This window comes from Pipistrellus kuhlii, unplaced genomic scaffold, assembly GCF_014108245.1.
Source record: "Pipistrellus kuhlii isolate mPipKuh1 unplaced genomic scaffold, mPipKuh1.p scaffold_m20_p_47, whole genome shotgun sequence".
NCBI classification, from domain to species: domain Eukaryota; kingdom Metazoa; phylum Chordata; class Mammalia; order Chiroptera; family Vespertilionidae; genus Pipistrellus; species Pipistrellus kuhlii.
Window position 1 is genome coordinate 1314041 of NW_023425548.1, and position 15917 is coordinate 1329957.

A 15917-nucleotide genomic window follows, 5' to 3' on the forward strand; every position below is an offset into this window, starting at 1 on the left:
TAGATAAGAGCCAGCCTCCTTAATTCCAAATATTAAATTCAGTAAGTCTAGAGATAATAAAAATCACAGTTATTACTGATGCAAGGGATTGATAATGGACTGGGGCAGTGGGTTGGTGAGCGGCAGTTTGCCGCTTTGTTGACTAATGAGTTTGCTGACCACTGGACTAGGGAGCTGGTCATACGAAGCAGTTTGACAATCCACGTCACCGGTAGCAGAAGTCGCCTAGGCAGCCCGTTAGGACGCAGGTCCCTGGCCTCCCCCTGTGAGCCGTCTGGGGAGCTGCCGGAGTGGGCAGCGTGCTGACTGCTGTGAAGCTGGACAGTCAGCCTCTCAGCCCTGGGTCCGGAGGTGGCGGAAGAAGGCTGCCCTCCCCGGAGTCTCCCAGCCCCTGCATTTTCTCCATCCCCCAACCCCCTGGGATGCCCTCGGACATTTCCACGCGTATCTGAAAGCATTCTAAGTCTGAACCCCAGCGAGAAAAAAGTGGAATGTTGATTTTTAGTATTTTCTTTCCAAATTCCAACAGACACATCTACCAGGCCCCCCTGGTTGGAAGTCACAGGAGAGGCCAGGGCTGCCCAGAGTGGCTGGCCCAGCAGGAAGCGGCCAGCGGCGGCCTGGGCCTGACCCCAGCCGCTGCCTCTGCCGCTGCTGGTGATGCCCATTAGCTTTCCTAGGGGCTGGCGCCTGTCGTTTCTCAGATAAAAGCAGTAACTGTGCTTCCAGAAAACTGCCAGAGATCTGTAGCTCACACTAGATGTATTTACACAGATTGTGAAGAAAAATCAGAATATTTACCGAAATCTCCAGTTTAAAACTTTTCCAAACCACTGTTTTAAGTCATTCGACCTCTTATGATTGTAATATAAAAACACTGGAAATGCTTTGAAACCAGGGGTGGTCCAGAGCTTTCTAATTTGTCCTGAAAGCCTCCTAACAACTCTAATGGCTTTTCCCGCAGCCTCTTCGATGCTGTAAACTCGTTGATCAAAAATAAAATCCACAGATTGCCAGTTATTGACCCTATCAGTGGGAATGCACTTTATATACTTACCCACAAAAGAATCCTCAAGTTCCTCCAGCTTTTTGTAAGTAGTTTTTAGTGTTTCTAAAGACATAGCTGCATCTACTTTATAGCTAATTTAATTCAAGTAAATTGGGTCCTGTCCCCCTCAGTAGCAGAAGTCGTTAGTTGTGAGGTCTCCATTTCTAAACTTCAGTTTCTCAACTTACTGCTGTTTGAATTGTACATTCTCAAAAGTTGATTCCAATTTTTAAAAATCCAAATAATAAAACACTTGGAATTCTCTATTTAAATTAGAATATTTTATCAGCTAAAATATTCTAATTTGCAAGTCAGTCTAATAAATTGAGCCAATATTTATAGCAGATTGCCTTCCGCTGCTCTATCGGGATCTTGGCTGGGAAACATATATTCAGAAAGGACTGTCCCCAGAATTAGCTTGACGGCAGCCGCGAGAGGAAAACCCAAAGCCAGTGAAATGTTGGCGAGAGAATACCATGTTGGTCCAAATTAGGGCTGTGTCATCTCTAAGTTTTCTCAACTGCTTTTCATAATCATACAGAAGGTTTCATAATCACACAAAGCTTAGACCCTCTTTGTCTGGCGGGTTTCAAAGAGCTCAGAGGGACGGAGTGTTCACAAGAGGCTTTAAGTTTTTCCTTTTATTGATAGGCACTGAATTTGGGTTTTTTCCTGTTAAGGACACAAGCATTGAATTTGACATTACAGGTAATTGGTCAACTAGAACCAATAGGCGGCATCATTCATTCAGAAGAGATCATTTGAAGTCTTTTTTTTTTTTTTAGAAGTAACTAGACACCAAAAATGTGCCTCAGATGAGCTCTCCCATTCCTCAGCCCCTGCTTCAATAAGGCAATGGCAGGGGTGCTGGCATGGGGAGCACCGCCCACCGCTGCGGGACAGAGCACTAAGCGTGTCGTTACTGGGAGGAACTGCTGTCCTCCAAGCCAGTCCCCTATTTGAATAGTTTACGTGGAAAAATAACACTCCTCATGCTTAATTAATGCTGAGGAAGAAGGTAGGAAGGAGAAGCGTCATTTACAAAAAGGCGTGAGTTTTGGTAGGAAGGTGATCCAGGCAGGAAGGACTGGGGACATGCAGGTGCTGTTGGTCAGACCTGACATCAGATGAGCTGGGAACGCAGTCACCTTAGCAATGAGCTTTCACAGGACCCCGTGGGCCCGAGCCCCATTTACCCCTTCAAGTCAGCATTTTAAAGCAATTTTGATCCCAAGAGCTAAATACTGTTCAGCATTTACAGTAAGCTGGGCACTGTCCCAAGCAGGTCATGTGGTGAATCTCCCCCTCACCACCGCCCTCTCAGGTAGGTGTTTTTATCAATCCCACTTATAAGTGATGAGACTCGGCGAGGCTCAGTGGCTGCCACCTCACTGCTGGCAGGCTGACCAGCTGCCTTTCTCAGCCCCTTCTCCCCCCATCTCTCACCCCCCACCCTGAGGGGGTGACTCGGAGGCCAAGTGGTCAGGTTCCGGCACCTTCCCCGGCTTCGCTGCCTTGGGAAGGGAGCGGCCATTTGAGACGGGCCTGTGGTGTTTTCTCTGTAAACCTAGAGGAGGCTTCCTCCCCGGTACTGCCTCGGATTTGGGCCAATATGGTACGGAGAGCCATGCTAGTGGAATAGCTGACCAGCTAGAGGTTTTCTGATCAAAATACAGAACTTTAGAGAGGTTTCAAAACCTGACTTTTACTGAAGGGTGAGCTCGTCTTCTGAGCAGGGGACGCGCCCCTCGGGGACAGGTGCCCGCCAGCCTAGGCACACAGTGTGGAACGGGGGTTGTCCTGCATCACCACGGGCTAGGTGACCTAATAGGGCTTTCTTTTTTCTCTCTAAATTTCTAGGAGTCTCATGATTTGAATATTGATGAACTCTTTGACTTGAACATTTTGTTTCTTCTAATTGTTCATCTTTCCCGATAATTATAAGGTACACCAGGAGGATGGAATCAGCTATACCCAGTTTAAAAGGTGGACTTTTGAAACCATAGACCCTATTTTGTTTTAATCAAATGTGACCCTAGACTTCTCTGTTCTGACTTCTCCCTCCTCCTCTAAAACAACCGTGGAAAAAAAAAGAAAGAAAAGTTAATTTTTTAAAGGGTTTTTAATTCTGTCCAGTTGGCTTGTCCTTCATTCCCAGTAGACAAAAACTGGAGGCCTCCGAAGGAGAGGCCGGGGTGAGTGGAGGCGGACGGTGTGAGGACGAGCTTACAGCTCAGACCGCCACTATCAAACACGTGGGTTTGGAGATGTGTGGGTTCTCACAAGTACTCCCCAGTGAGGCCCGGGAGCAGGGGTTCCTGTGGATACTTACCAATAAGGATTCTCGGTGGCTTCTGGGTCTTAACTTGCCAAGAGACCTGTTGTTCCTTCCTGTCCTCTTCTCAGTGGGCAGAGAGGGGGAAATGTTACACTGGCAGCACTGTGCAGTGTTTCACTAAGTAGTTAAAGATACTGGACTTAAACTGGTTTGAGCAAAAGACAATTGATTCAGATTGTTAGAAAAGCCTGGCTTGAGTCTGTCGCGCTAGTGTGGCTATGTGAGCGGGAGGAAGGCCTGAGTGGGTCTAGAGCGTTTGCACTTGTCCTCCCGTTCAGCTGTCCGATATGCCAAAGCCCGCCTTCATGAAGCAGAACCTGGTCGCCCTGGGCATCGGGACCTACCACAACATCGCCTTCATCCACCCCGACACGCCCATCATCAAAGCCCTCAGCGTCTTCGTGGAGCGGCGCGTGTCCGCCTTGCCCGTCGTGGACGAGTCAGGTCTGTTTGGCCGTAAACAGGAAAACTGTCCATCTCAGTGAAGTTGCTGTCAGATGGCCTCGCACGAGCTCAGTGCGGGGGAATGCACATTCAGACACGGTGAATAAATTCAGCCTGAGGCACACTCTAGATCAGGGGTCTTCAAACTACGGCCCTCGGGCCACATGCGGCCCGCAGAGGAGTCTGATCCGGCCCGCCAGGTTTTTTGGGCAGTGAGCGCAGCCGAGGTGTTACAGTAGGAATTAGTAGTTCATATAGTCCGGCCCTCCAGCTCTCTGAGGGACCGTGATCTGGCCCCCACTTTAAAAAGTTTGAGGAAGCCTGCTAGATAATAGGAACTTTAAACTGGCAGATTTTCACACTTGCCATTAATACAGGATCTCATGTTCATTTAAAAACTGGCACGCTAGTTCTATTTGGCAATATGTAATTCTTAATTATGGCCTCGTAAAGATTGATTTTAAATGTAATTTTTTTGTTCCTAAGATACTTTTCTAACATATATTTTCATTTTTAGGGAAAGTCGTAGATATTTATTCCAAATTTGATGTAATTGTAAGTATCTTTAATTTTGTTAAACCTTTCATCTAAAATGCATTTAAAACATACTAAATCTGTTTTTGTGGGTTTTTCCATCATTTAATGATTTCTAGCATTTTAGAGTATAAAGATCTTATCGGAGAATTCCAAAGACGCCCTATAGTAATTGTATTTTTAATATTCATTGGTTTAGCAATGAATAATATACTAGTAGTATTTTATAAATCTTTGTCTTTTCATTACATGTATAGTATAGTTTATCACCGCAGCATGCGTATATATTTTAAATGGTCTTTGTTCTGTGTGGAGACGTTATTTATCCCAACAACGGTCACGTGTCTGAACTTGGTGCACATGGACTTGTAGTCTCGTGCATCCCGTTGTTGGATGACTGGGGACACATGTTCTGAAGACGACAGCAAATGGCCCAGATGGTTAGGTAAAGGCCATTGGCATCTCTGGTTTAAATCCAGGCTGAGTTTGGTGCTCCGTCTTTCCAAATGACGCTTTTTTCCTCGTTCATTTAAATGTACTTTCCGTTCCTCCTAAGAATGGGAGCTGAAACTTGGTAGTGCCACATGTGCGCGTCATGGGGGGCCGTAATAGTGACCCCAGCCTTAAGCACTCCTTTGCAGCTGCCCCAAGGCCTCGTCTCTCCTCTTCCGTTAACTTAACGTGAGAGAAAATCTGTTCATTGGAATGTGCCTGAGGGGGCCTGCTCAGGCTAATGAGACCCTGAGGGGCTCCTAGGGAGGGTCCTCGACATTCTTCACCCTCCCGTTAGGCCAGCTTTCAGAAGACGATTTATCCAGGAAGGAGCCTGGGGAAGGGGGGGGGGGGGGGGCCTTCAGAAGGACATGCGGTCAGATTAACAGAGTTCCTCCACATTAAGGTCTGCCTCGTAAGCTTTAATCCTCACTGGAGGACACATTAGCTGGTGTGCTGGTACTGCATAGCATTGATGTGTGTGTGTGTGTGCGCAATCACGGTCACCAGGGTGCACGTAAATGAAAGCACGTAATGCATTCTGATGCTTTATTACAGAACCTTGCTGCTGAGAAAACATACAATAACCTAGATATCACCGTGACCCAGGCGCTTCAGCACCGCTCCCAGTATTTCGAGGGCGTGGTCAAGTGCAGTAAGCTGGAAATATTGGAGACCATTGTGGATAGAATAGTAAGAGCGGAGGTGAGATGGCTGGTCCACATTCCTTTCCCCGGCCCCCCATCCCCCAAGTCACAGGAGCTGTAACCAATGAATGGCGCCTCAGGAATTGTGACTCTCAGGACCAGCCCATGGGGCCACCTTCAAGTTCAGTGGGAGGACACAGTCCCCTGTTCCAGAACCTAGCATGTTACCTGGCACACAGTGGGCCATCTGTAAATATTCATTGAATGAAATTTATAAGTCCTGATATCAAGTAAACTGGTAAGATACTGCCCTGTTTAAAAAATACATACTTGCCAAGACCAGTTTAGCTCAGTGGTAGAGCGTCAGTCTGCAGACTGAAAGGTCCCAGATTCGATTCCGGTCAAGGGCATGTACATTGGTTGCGGGCACATCCCCGGTAGGGGGTGTGCAAGAGGCAGCTGGTCGATGTTTCTCTCTCATCAACGTTTCTAGCTCTCTTTCTCCCTTCCTCTCTGTAAAAAATCAATAAAATATATATTTTTTTAAAAATACATACTTGAAGAAACAGGTCCCAAGAGCTTCAAGTTCCATTAGGGCAATGGTCTGCAAACTGCAGCTCTCGAGCCGAGGTTTGCTGCTCTGTTGATTGAGTTTGCTGACCACTGTCATATACTACCTTTTACCTCTTTGCACACAATATGCAACAATTGCCCAATAATCCTCACAGCTTCCAACTACACGGTAACATTTAGTCTAGCGGTGGTCAGCAAACTCATTAGTCAACAGAGCAGCAAACCACAGCTCACAAGCCGCAGTTTGCAGACCACTGCATTAGGGTATTTACAAAAGTTAAAAAGGTGCAATTATAGGGTTTTAACAAAGTAAGTGATAAAATGTATTCTGATTTTTTCAAGGTAAAGTAATTTTCTCTCTCCCGCCTCAGTACCTCTCCCTCAGGATTTAGGTCAATAGCAAATGTCTAGTAACCCTGTCTCCTGGCCCTCGGCATTCATGTCCCGTTGTACTTACCGCTGTAGGATTTTCAAGTATAATGGACATGAGTGCCGAATGCCAGGAGACAAGTTTACTAGACGTTTATCTAACTCAGTGTGCCCATTCCTAAAATCATTTTTTCCTTCCTTGATAGATAGGAAGAGGAATATTCTCCTTTCATCCCTCTAGGACTGAAGGATGCCACTATGTTCCTTCTAGAACAACCCCTAATTAGGCAAAATCAATTCATGACGATAAGTCTGCTTTGATGATCATCATAAATGCAAGAGCGCAGTCCAAGAATAAAAGTACCTGATTATTTTACAGCTAATAACAGGCGACTCGCTTTCTGAAAGCTTGGTGAGAAGCGGGGCACAGTGCTCCACCCTGGGAGCCAGCCTTGCAGAGCCCACCAGTCCTGCCCCCTGCCCTCCTCCTCAACTGTCATGGCTGACAGTGTGTCAATAGAATTTCAATATGAAGTCTTCCTTTTCTCTTTTCTTTTTTTAAAATATATTTTTATTGATTTCAGAGATGAAGGGAGGAGAAATAGAAACATCAATGATGAGAGAGGATCATTGATCAGCTGCCTCCTGCATGCACCCGACTGGGGATTGAGTCCTCAACCTGGAAATGTGCTCTGACCGGGAATTGAACTGTTACCTCCTGGTTCATAGGTCAACACTCAGCCACTGAGCCACCCCGCCTGAGAGTCTTTCCCTTTTCTACCTGAATTTAATATCCATCATTACTTGTTTTGCAAAGAGGTGTAATTAACTTAGGATATGTCCTAACTTTTTTATTAATGTCCTCAGAATTGTGTGCCTTTTGAAGATCATAATCAGAAATACCCTGTTTCCCCAAAAATAAGACAGTGTCTTATATTAATTTTTTCTCCCAAAGTTGCGCTAGGTCTTATTTTCAGGGGATGTCTTATCTTTCCATGCGCTAGGTCTTATTTTCGGAGGATGTCTTATTTTCGGGGAAACACGGTAGATAAGGCATGCTTCCTATTTAGAAGCATAGTGGGCATCCAAATAGTGGAATCCTTTATAACAATTAAAATTCATGTTAAAGAATGTTGATGCTATAGAAAAACATTAACAAGACTTTGCTAAGAGAAAAAGCCATTACAGTACCGCATAGCAGCGTGGTTCTTTGTGTAGCACACATCACCCACCTAGATAAGCAGCCGGAAGGACTCCCACCACAGCAGTCACAGCAACTGTTCCAACTGTTCTGGGTGAGCGTGCTCTGGTTGCCCGCTGTCCCTAGCCCCACCAGTCACATCCGGTAGAAGAAAAAGTATCCGGCTAGTCGTTGAAGTTCATCTGGTGAACAAGAGAAATTTCATTGTCATATGAAATAGGTCATTGAGAAAAATAAGCAATTGAACAGTTTTCTCAATTTATCCATCCTGACTTTCCTCATTAAAATAATTTCTTTCACCAGGTGACTTCTCAGTGGGGGACAAAACCAATTTTCAGCTTCATCATAGTTCGTTAGGAGAAGGGTATGCAGTACCAGGGATGACATCTCTCCAAAGGAGACATACATATGGACAGCAGACATATGAAGAGAAACTCAACATCATTAATCCACAAGGCAATGCAAATTAAAACCACAATGAAATATCATGTCACACCTGTCAAAATGGCTGATAGCAATAAATCAATAAACAACGAGTGTTGGCAAGAATGTGGAGAGAAGGGAACCCCCTTGCACTATGAACGGGAATGTAAACTGGTACAGCCACTGTGGAAAGCAGTACGGAGGCTCCTCAGAAATGTATACATAGAGCTACCTTGTGAGGCAGCAACTCCATGAAAACACTAATTTGAAAAGATATATGCACCCCATGTGTCTGTAGCATTATTCACAACAGCCAAGATATAGAAGCAACCTAAGTGTCCATAGGTAGATGAATGGATAAAGAAGAACGTATATACAATGGAATATTATTTGCTGCAATAAAAAGCAATGAAATCCTGCCATCTGTAACAACCCAAAGAGTATTATGCTGAGTGAAATAAGTTAAACACAAATAACCATATGATTTCACTTACATGTGAACTCTAAAAAAAATAAATAAAAAATTAATACAGAAACAGACCCATAGGTATAGAGAACAAGCTGATAGTCAGCAAAGGGGAGAGGGCTGGGTAAACAACAACAACAAAAAAAGACAAAATATAAAAACAACTTCCTCCCTTCCCATCTCCCTTCTGCATCCCCATTCTGTACCTCGGGGACCAGGGCGTTCAATGGTTCCACAGGGAGAAAGCTTTTAAATCAGTCGTGGGATGTTCTCCTTCCTTTCCTGCTCTAAGGATGCTTCGCTAGAGTAATACCTCAGCACATGACCTACTTGTTTATAAAAGACTTTCAAGTGGAAAAAGAGACATGACTATAACCTGCTTTACTGGTTCATTTATCCTCTGAGTATTAATATATAAACTTCATAGAGACATGATAAAAATAAACAAAAGACAATCCCAGGGCAGTGGCCTATTAGTGCTCATTTGGACTTTTCCCACGTGAAACAGAATCTGATAGTTGTTAGAAACTGAGATATTTTTAAAAATAAAAACTATTTATATGATAGCTACATTGTACTTCCATGTTTTGAGTTGTATCTTCCATATACTAACATTGAAATTTGAAAACTCAGCTGGACATGGCTGGCTAAATTGTTCTTAAAAGTAGTCAGGCTTACTCTTAGCCGGTTTGGCTCAGTAGATAGAGCATCGGCCTGAGGACTGAAGAGTCCCAGGTTCAATTCCAGTTAAGCACATGCCTGAGTTGTAGGTTCAATCCCCCAGTAGGGGGCATGCAGAAGGCAGCCAGTCAATGATTCTCATCATTGATGTTTATATCTCTGTCCTTCTCATTTCCTCTCTGAAATCAATTTTTAAAATATTTTTAAGTGGTCAGGCAGTCCTGGCCAGTGTGATTCAGTTGCTTGGGTGTCATCCATGCACCAAAAGGTTGCTGATTGGAGTCCCGGTGAGAGCACATGCCCAAGTTTCAGGCTCGATCCCTGATAGAGGGCACGCAGGAGGCAGACGATAGATATTATGCTCTCATGTTGATATTTTTCCCTTTTCCTCTCTAAAAACCAATAAAAGTTTAAAATCTTAAATTAAAAAAAAAATAGTAGTCAAGCAAATCAGCATCTCATTTGAACTGCAGAGCCAAAGACCTTCCCGTGCTTCTGTAGCCCTTACCTTCTGTGATTTGTGGGATGGATTCACTGTAGAGTATCTGGAAGGTATTTTCCTCCTATTTTCCATTTTAAAGCATTTTTATTTAAACTTGGCCTACTTTTCTCTTGTTTGCAGGTCCATCGGCTGGTGGTAGTGAATGAAGCAGATAGCATTGTGGGTATTATTTCCCTGTCAGATATTCTGCAAGCCCTCATCCTCACCCCACCAGGTACTAAGGCCAGTTTCTGACCTTGCCCTCCTAGGACAGAGGCAGGGCATGCTGCTCCTCCTCCGGGGGTGGCTTCTGTGCGTTCCTCTGTAAACCATTTCATTTCCCTTGTGGTTGTGAAGTTTATTCTTCTACTTGAGTAAGAGAAAAGTGTAGAAAGCATCCTGACTGGGCCCCTCTCTGCCCGGCAGTGCCCGAATAATCGAGGATTCATCGTCAAGTTCATCAGAACCTTTTCCATTAAAAAGCTTAAGACCCTTCAGTTTTGCTTTCCTTTTAGGACTGCTAACTGGAAAAGAGGAGGGAAATTCTTTGGGTTCCAACTGTTGACACCATCTACACTCCAAAAACAAAATGACTTTCTAGTGTGTTGAGTATATAAAACAAAAGACATAACAGACTTTTTTCCACAAATAGTGCATGGAAATTACATTAGCTACCAAACTCATTTTTGCCAGATTCGCTCTGAGCCTGCCCCCCTGGATCCCAGCCAGGAGCATGTAAGGGGGTGCAGCCTTGGAAAAGAGTTCATGTTCCTTCTGTTTCACACGTATAATAGTGGGGGCACTGTTAGGGGTCCTAAACCCGCCAGCCCCTTTCCTTTTCTTCCCCCTCCTCCTCCCTCTACCCCCCAGTAAATACAAGCAACCCAGCCCTAACTGGTTTGGCTCAGTGGATAGAGCATTGGCCTGTGGACTGAAGGGTCCCAGGTTCAATTCCGGTCAAGGGCACATGCCTGGGTTGTAGGCTCAATCCCCAGTAGGGGTCATGCAGCCGGTCAATGATTCTCATCATTGATGTTTCTATCTCTCCCCCCCTTTCTCTCTGAAATCCATATGCGCCTAAGTGACCGGTTGACCAATTGCTATGATGCGCACTGATCACTAGAGGGCAGATGCTCAATGCAGGAGCTGCTCGCTGGTGGTCAGTGCACTCTCACAGCCAACTTCCCATGGCCAGCCAATCTCCCACAGTCCCTCTCCCCAATGGCTGGCCAACCTCCCACAGTCCCTCCCCCTGGCCAGCCAACCTCCCACATCCCTCCCCCTGGTTGGCCAGCCCCCATCCCACCTCCCAATTGCCCTGATGACTGACCAGGCTGAGGGACCCCACAAATTTGTGCACCAGGCCTCTAGTAAAAAAATATTTTTTTAAAAATACAAACAACCCAGCCTGAGGCCACACAAGTCCAAGAATGCTAGGACAGGAGACAAGTGACATGCACTTTGAACTCTTAGAAGTTAAACATTCAAGTGTGTGTACTACGTTACAGTATTGATTTTTTCTTTCATTCAGAAATCAAACTAGCTGAGACGAGTTTTTACAGTTGACCTCTCACCTAAAGATGCCGCCCTTCACGAGTCCCCGCGCCCGTGAGAGGGCGGCACATCCCTGAGCGGGAGCCCCAGGTTGTGGTTCCAGTGGAGCAGGGACACGGCCCAGGGCCCCAGGGCGGCGGCAGCACCCGGGCTTGTCAGAAATGTGCACCGAGGGCCCCGCCCACACCTCCTGAGTCAGAAGCCAGACATGGGGCCTGTGTGGTCACTTTAAAATTTCAGATGCTAGAGAACATGAAACTCATGATAATCTTTTTTATAATCATGAAATGTTGATTAAAAAGAACAAATGAATGTGAGATTGTTCATAGCATTAAACTAAAGCTGGAAACAAGCCAGGATCCGTGAGCAGAAGAATGGACCGGTTTGTTCTGTTCGGACAGCGGAATGCTGGAAGCGTTGACCGGGAGCCACAGCCGTGTGGGCAGTGGGCAGCCCCCGGGGCAGCATCCAGTGGGGAGCGGACCCCGCCGGAGAGGGATGACATGTACAGACAGCGAGCAGCCCTTCCTGCGCTTCAGGAAGAGGCTCCTCCGGGCAGAGGACCCATGTGGGCACAGACCCGGCGCCTCCGACAGGCACCCTCCGGGCGGAGGAAGGTTCTCGCTGTCCCTGCAGCCAGCATTCACTGTGCGTCGCAAACTCAGAGTAAACAGTGCTGTTCTTTATCCTCTCTGTGCCTTCAGGTCTTGAACTATGAGCCCATTGGGCTGGATGGGTTTACATTTCCATCCAGATTTGATATTTAAAACTCCAAGTCATTAATCTCCTCTCTGGGGAGGGACCTGCGTGCAGCAGGAATTGGAAACGTCTGTTACCCCAGAAGGGTGTGATAAAGACGGGGCGCCGAATTAGAAGTCTGTATAATAGAGAGTAGATAATGCTCTGCTTAGGAGAAGGCTCTGTGTTCCCGTAACAACACGTGAACACTGGAAGCAGACCTGTCAGAACTCGGGGTTCCACACAGGTCAGCAGCTGGGCCTGATGCTGCCGTGCAGGGAGCGGCCTGGAATAAGCATCCCGGGGTCCGGCTGCTGACCCCGCCCCAGGGGTCCCTGAGAGCTGTGGGTGTGCCAGCTGCGCACCTCATCGGGCCCCTGTTCCTTCAACTAGAAATGAGCAGGCCGGTACAGGCCTCGGGCCCTTCCGAGGTACTTGGAGTTGAAACCAAAACCGTGAGTGCAGGCTGCTTGTGCACAATAAGGCGCCATCCGCAGGAGAGTGCTGTTGGGTGCATGTCTATGGGATAATCAAGGTGTCCTTTTACAGCATCTACTATTATGTGACTAAGATGCCAGAGTTATTCTTTCCACCGATAATGGACACAATTCCCTCGGAAAGATACTGATACAATATAATGACATTGTCCCTCGTTCAGAAAGCTAGTTCATTGTCAAACTTACTAACTCAGACTCCCCAAATGAACCTAATATCTACACATACAACCAATGAGTCAGTAGTCAGAGGGCATTAGCCACAAATTTTTAGTCCCTTATTTTATTTTTTGTTAATCCTCATCCCAAGGGTCTTTTTTTTTTTTCATTGATTTTTAGAGTAGAAGGGAGCCAGGGAGAGAGGTATGAGAAAGAGCATACATTGGTTGCTTCCCACACACTCCCCCCCCCCCCCCCCCCCCCCCCCCCCCCGCGGGCCAGGGATGGAACCTGCAACCCACGTACATACCCTTGACTGAGAATTGAACCTGCCACCCGATGCTCTAACCACTGGCCAGGATTGAGTCACACTGGCCAGGGTTGCCCCTTATTTTTTTTATAGATTGTTAATCTCTTTTAAAAGTTGAGTGTCTGCTGAGAAAATGGAAGAGAAGCTGCTGTGATGAGAAAAACAATAACTCTCCCAGCCCATTTTGAAATATCCTGGCCAGATCAAGTTGGTGTTATGTGCAATTATCCTTAAATGTGTATAATGCTTTTTTTAAGACACTTTTATATGAACAATGGAAGCACTTTGCATCTTCACAAAAATGTAAATACACATTTATTTTACAATTCTTTATCAGCAGAATCCTTTTCTGAATTAAATCTCGCTTATTTAAAATTACAATATGTGATACCAATTGAAAGCATGCTGCAGTCATGGTGGGTGGGGGTGGGAACCTGGAGCCCCTGCTCAGCCCCTGCCCCAGGACACAGAGACCCCTGATGTGGAGGAGCACATGCTGTCAGGGGTTTTGATATCTCTGAAACTTTCGTTTTCCCTCTGCTGACAGGTGTCAAACAAAAGGAGCCGAAAACTGAATGACTTTTGTGAATGGAGCCCTTGTAGGACTTGAACTGAGATCCTGGGTCACGCTTTGCCTCATGAACACTGACGCCATGGGAGAGAGGAAGATGGCCAAGAATGTCTATCAGGGTTTAGTGATGGGTATTTTTTCCAGTGATGTTGAAACTAAGCATAAAAGAAGAGGACTATATGGTTTTGAAGGGTCAGGCTTGCATTAAAAGGCTATTTTCAGACCTCTGTCTGAGAGATTTCAAGTGCTGTATGTCATTAAAGTGCACTGTGTCCCGAAATGTTTATTATTTTTTTTATTTCAAAGAGTTTGCTGTAAGGAACAGGAAGTGTGACCTAAGGCGAGAGTGCGGCATCCTCAGACCCAGTGCCTTCTGTCGGACACAGGGCAGGTCGCCACGTCCCGCCGGCTGGGGCGTGGGGAAATGCCTGCTGGCGTGTGAGTCTCTGAACCTTTACCAAATCCGTTTGTCTTCGTTAGATTTGTCCAGCAGTTGTAATTTGATCAGAAATAACTACTTTCTAAAACTTTAAGGGCACGTTTATGTTTAAGTGTTCTGAAACGTAGCGTAAACAAGACTACTTACAACCGCTGTATTTATTTTTCCCTTTCATACGATTTTTTTACACCCCTTTTGGTGAGTAAATGTCACCATGCCCAGTGATAAATCATGGGTTGTTATTTTTAAATGGCAAATTTCTCATTATTTAAGTTATGGTCTGGAAGGGATGGGACTTCTAAAACAGCCACCGTGGGTTTTACAAGCCGAAGCTCAAAGCGCATGGAGACCTGCTCTGGGCTGCAGGCAGGCCGGGGAGGAGGAGGCAGAGCGCCAGCAGACATCCGTTCTCTCTCGTGCATTGAATGTGAATCCTGCTGTCTGGGTGACTGCTGACGCGACTGTATTTGTAAATGTTATTGCGGCACGTGCAGTGCTGTCCTACGTTTGAAGAGAAACACAGTTTCCTAGTGTAAGTGCTCTGAGAATGTTGACATTGTACATATAAGTATAGTTTGTTTTTTTTGTTTTGGGGTTTGTTTGTTGTTTTTCAGATTGAAAAATTAAAATAAATCTTAACTACCATTTTGTTAAAGGAGTTCTTTAAAATACCATGTATTTCAGCATATATTAATTAAAATTATATATGCAGTTTTCCACTTAAATATTTCTCCCCAAAAAGGATATGAGAACGTGAATTCTCATATCCTTTTCCATCATCCGAAAATAACCCTTAGTGATTTGATTCTTCAACTTCGCGTCTCTCGAATAAAAGCAGACCGATAAATGATTTAAAAATAGTAAGAATATTAAAGAATGATCAACAAATCAACAATAGACAAGTGCTGTCAAGGATATGGAGAAAAAGAAACGCTCGTACACTGCTGGCGGGAATGCAGACTGGTGCATCCACTGTGGAGTTACGTAAAAAAAAATTAAAAAGGGAACTCCCATTTGACCCAGTAATCCCACTTCTAGGAATATTTCCCAAGAAATCCAAAACATCAACCAGAATATATGCCCCCTATGTTCATAGCAGCACAATTTACAATAGCTAAAGTTTGGAATCAGCCAAAGTGCTCATCAGCAGATGAGTGGATTAGAAAACTATGGTACATCTACACAATGGAATACTACGCTGCTATAAAAAAGAAAGAACTCTTACCATTCCCAATAGCATGGATGGACATGGAGAGCATTATGCTAAGTGAAATAAGCCAGTCTGAGAAAGATGAGTATCACATGATCTCACACATTTGTGGAATATAATGAACAACATAAACTGATAAAAATAAACCCAGAGACATAGAAGCATTGAACATATCTTCAAACCTCAGAGGGAAGGTAGAGGAGGGTGGGAGAGGAGTGTTAAGAGATCAACCAAAAGACATTTTTGGGGACACCCTATATGTATGCATGCAGATAAGCATGATCAATGGACACAGACAATGGGGATGAGGGCCTGAGCGGGTAGGAAGAGGTCAGTGGGGGGAAAGGGAGATATATGTAATACTTTCTACAATAAAGAAATTTTTTTAATGTTAAAGTACCTAGAAAAAAACCTGGGTATGTTGGGAGAATTTCAGGAGAGAGATGGAAACTATATATATATAAAAAAAAAAAAAAAAAAAAAAAAAAAAAAAAACCAAATAGAAACTCTAGAACTAAAAAAATATGTTACCCGGATTTTTTTTTTCTTCGTTACCCATATTTTTAAAAATCATTAAACTAGGAAGGGGAGAACAGACAAGAATAAGGGCTCTTTTGGTAGAAAGCTATCAATCTGTCCGGTATATGTGAAATTGGGGTCCCAGAATGAGTGGAGAAAGAATATGGGGCAGAAAAAAAATACAGAAATATTGGTTGGGGAGTTTCCCAAATTGGATCAAAAATCA

The 15917-nt window shown here is 44.9% G+C and overlaps 1 protein-coding gene across 6 annotated transcripts in view; it reads left to right on the plus strand.

Moving 5' to 3' along the window:
- PRKAG2 (protein kinase AMP-activated non-catalytic subunit gamma 2) overlaps positions 1-13798 on the plus strand; it is a 197239-nt gene extending 183441 nt beyond the window's left edge. For 5 of the 6 annotated variants that reach the window (XM_036412637.2, XM_045572414.1, XM_036412638.2 and 2 more), the window contains 6 exons: positions 965-1091; positions 3665-3830; positions 4348-4385; positions 5415-5561; positions 9839-9932; positions 13500-13798. In XM_036412637.2, coding sequence (XP_036268530.1) covers positions 965-1091; positions 3665-3830; positions 4348-4385; positions 5415-5561; positions 9839-9932; positions 13500-13531 — 604 coding nt within the window. In that variant the 3' untranslated portion in view covers positions 13532-13798. The remainder of the gene's footprint in view (positions 1-964; positions 1092-3664; positions 3831-4347; positions 4386-5414; positions 5562-9838; positions 9933-13499) is intronic. The other variant, XM_045572415.1, reaches the window with a different exon arrangement.
- The last annotated feature ends 2119 nt before the right edge of the window (positions 13799-15917 follow it).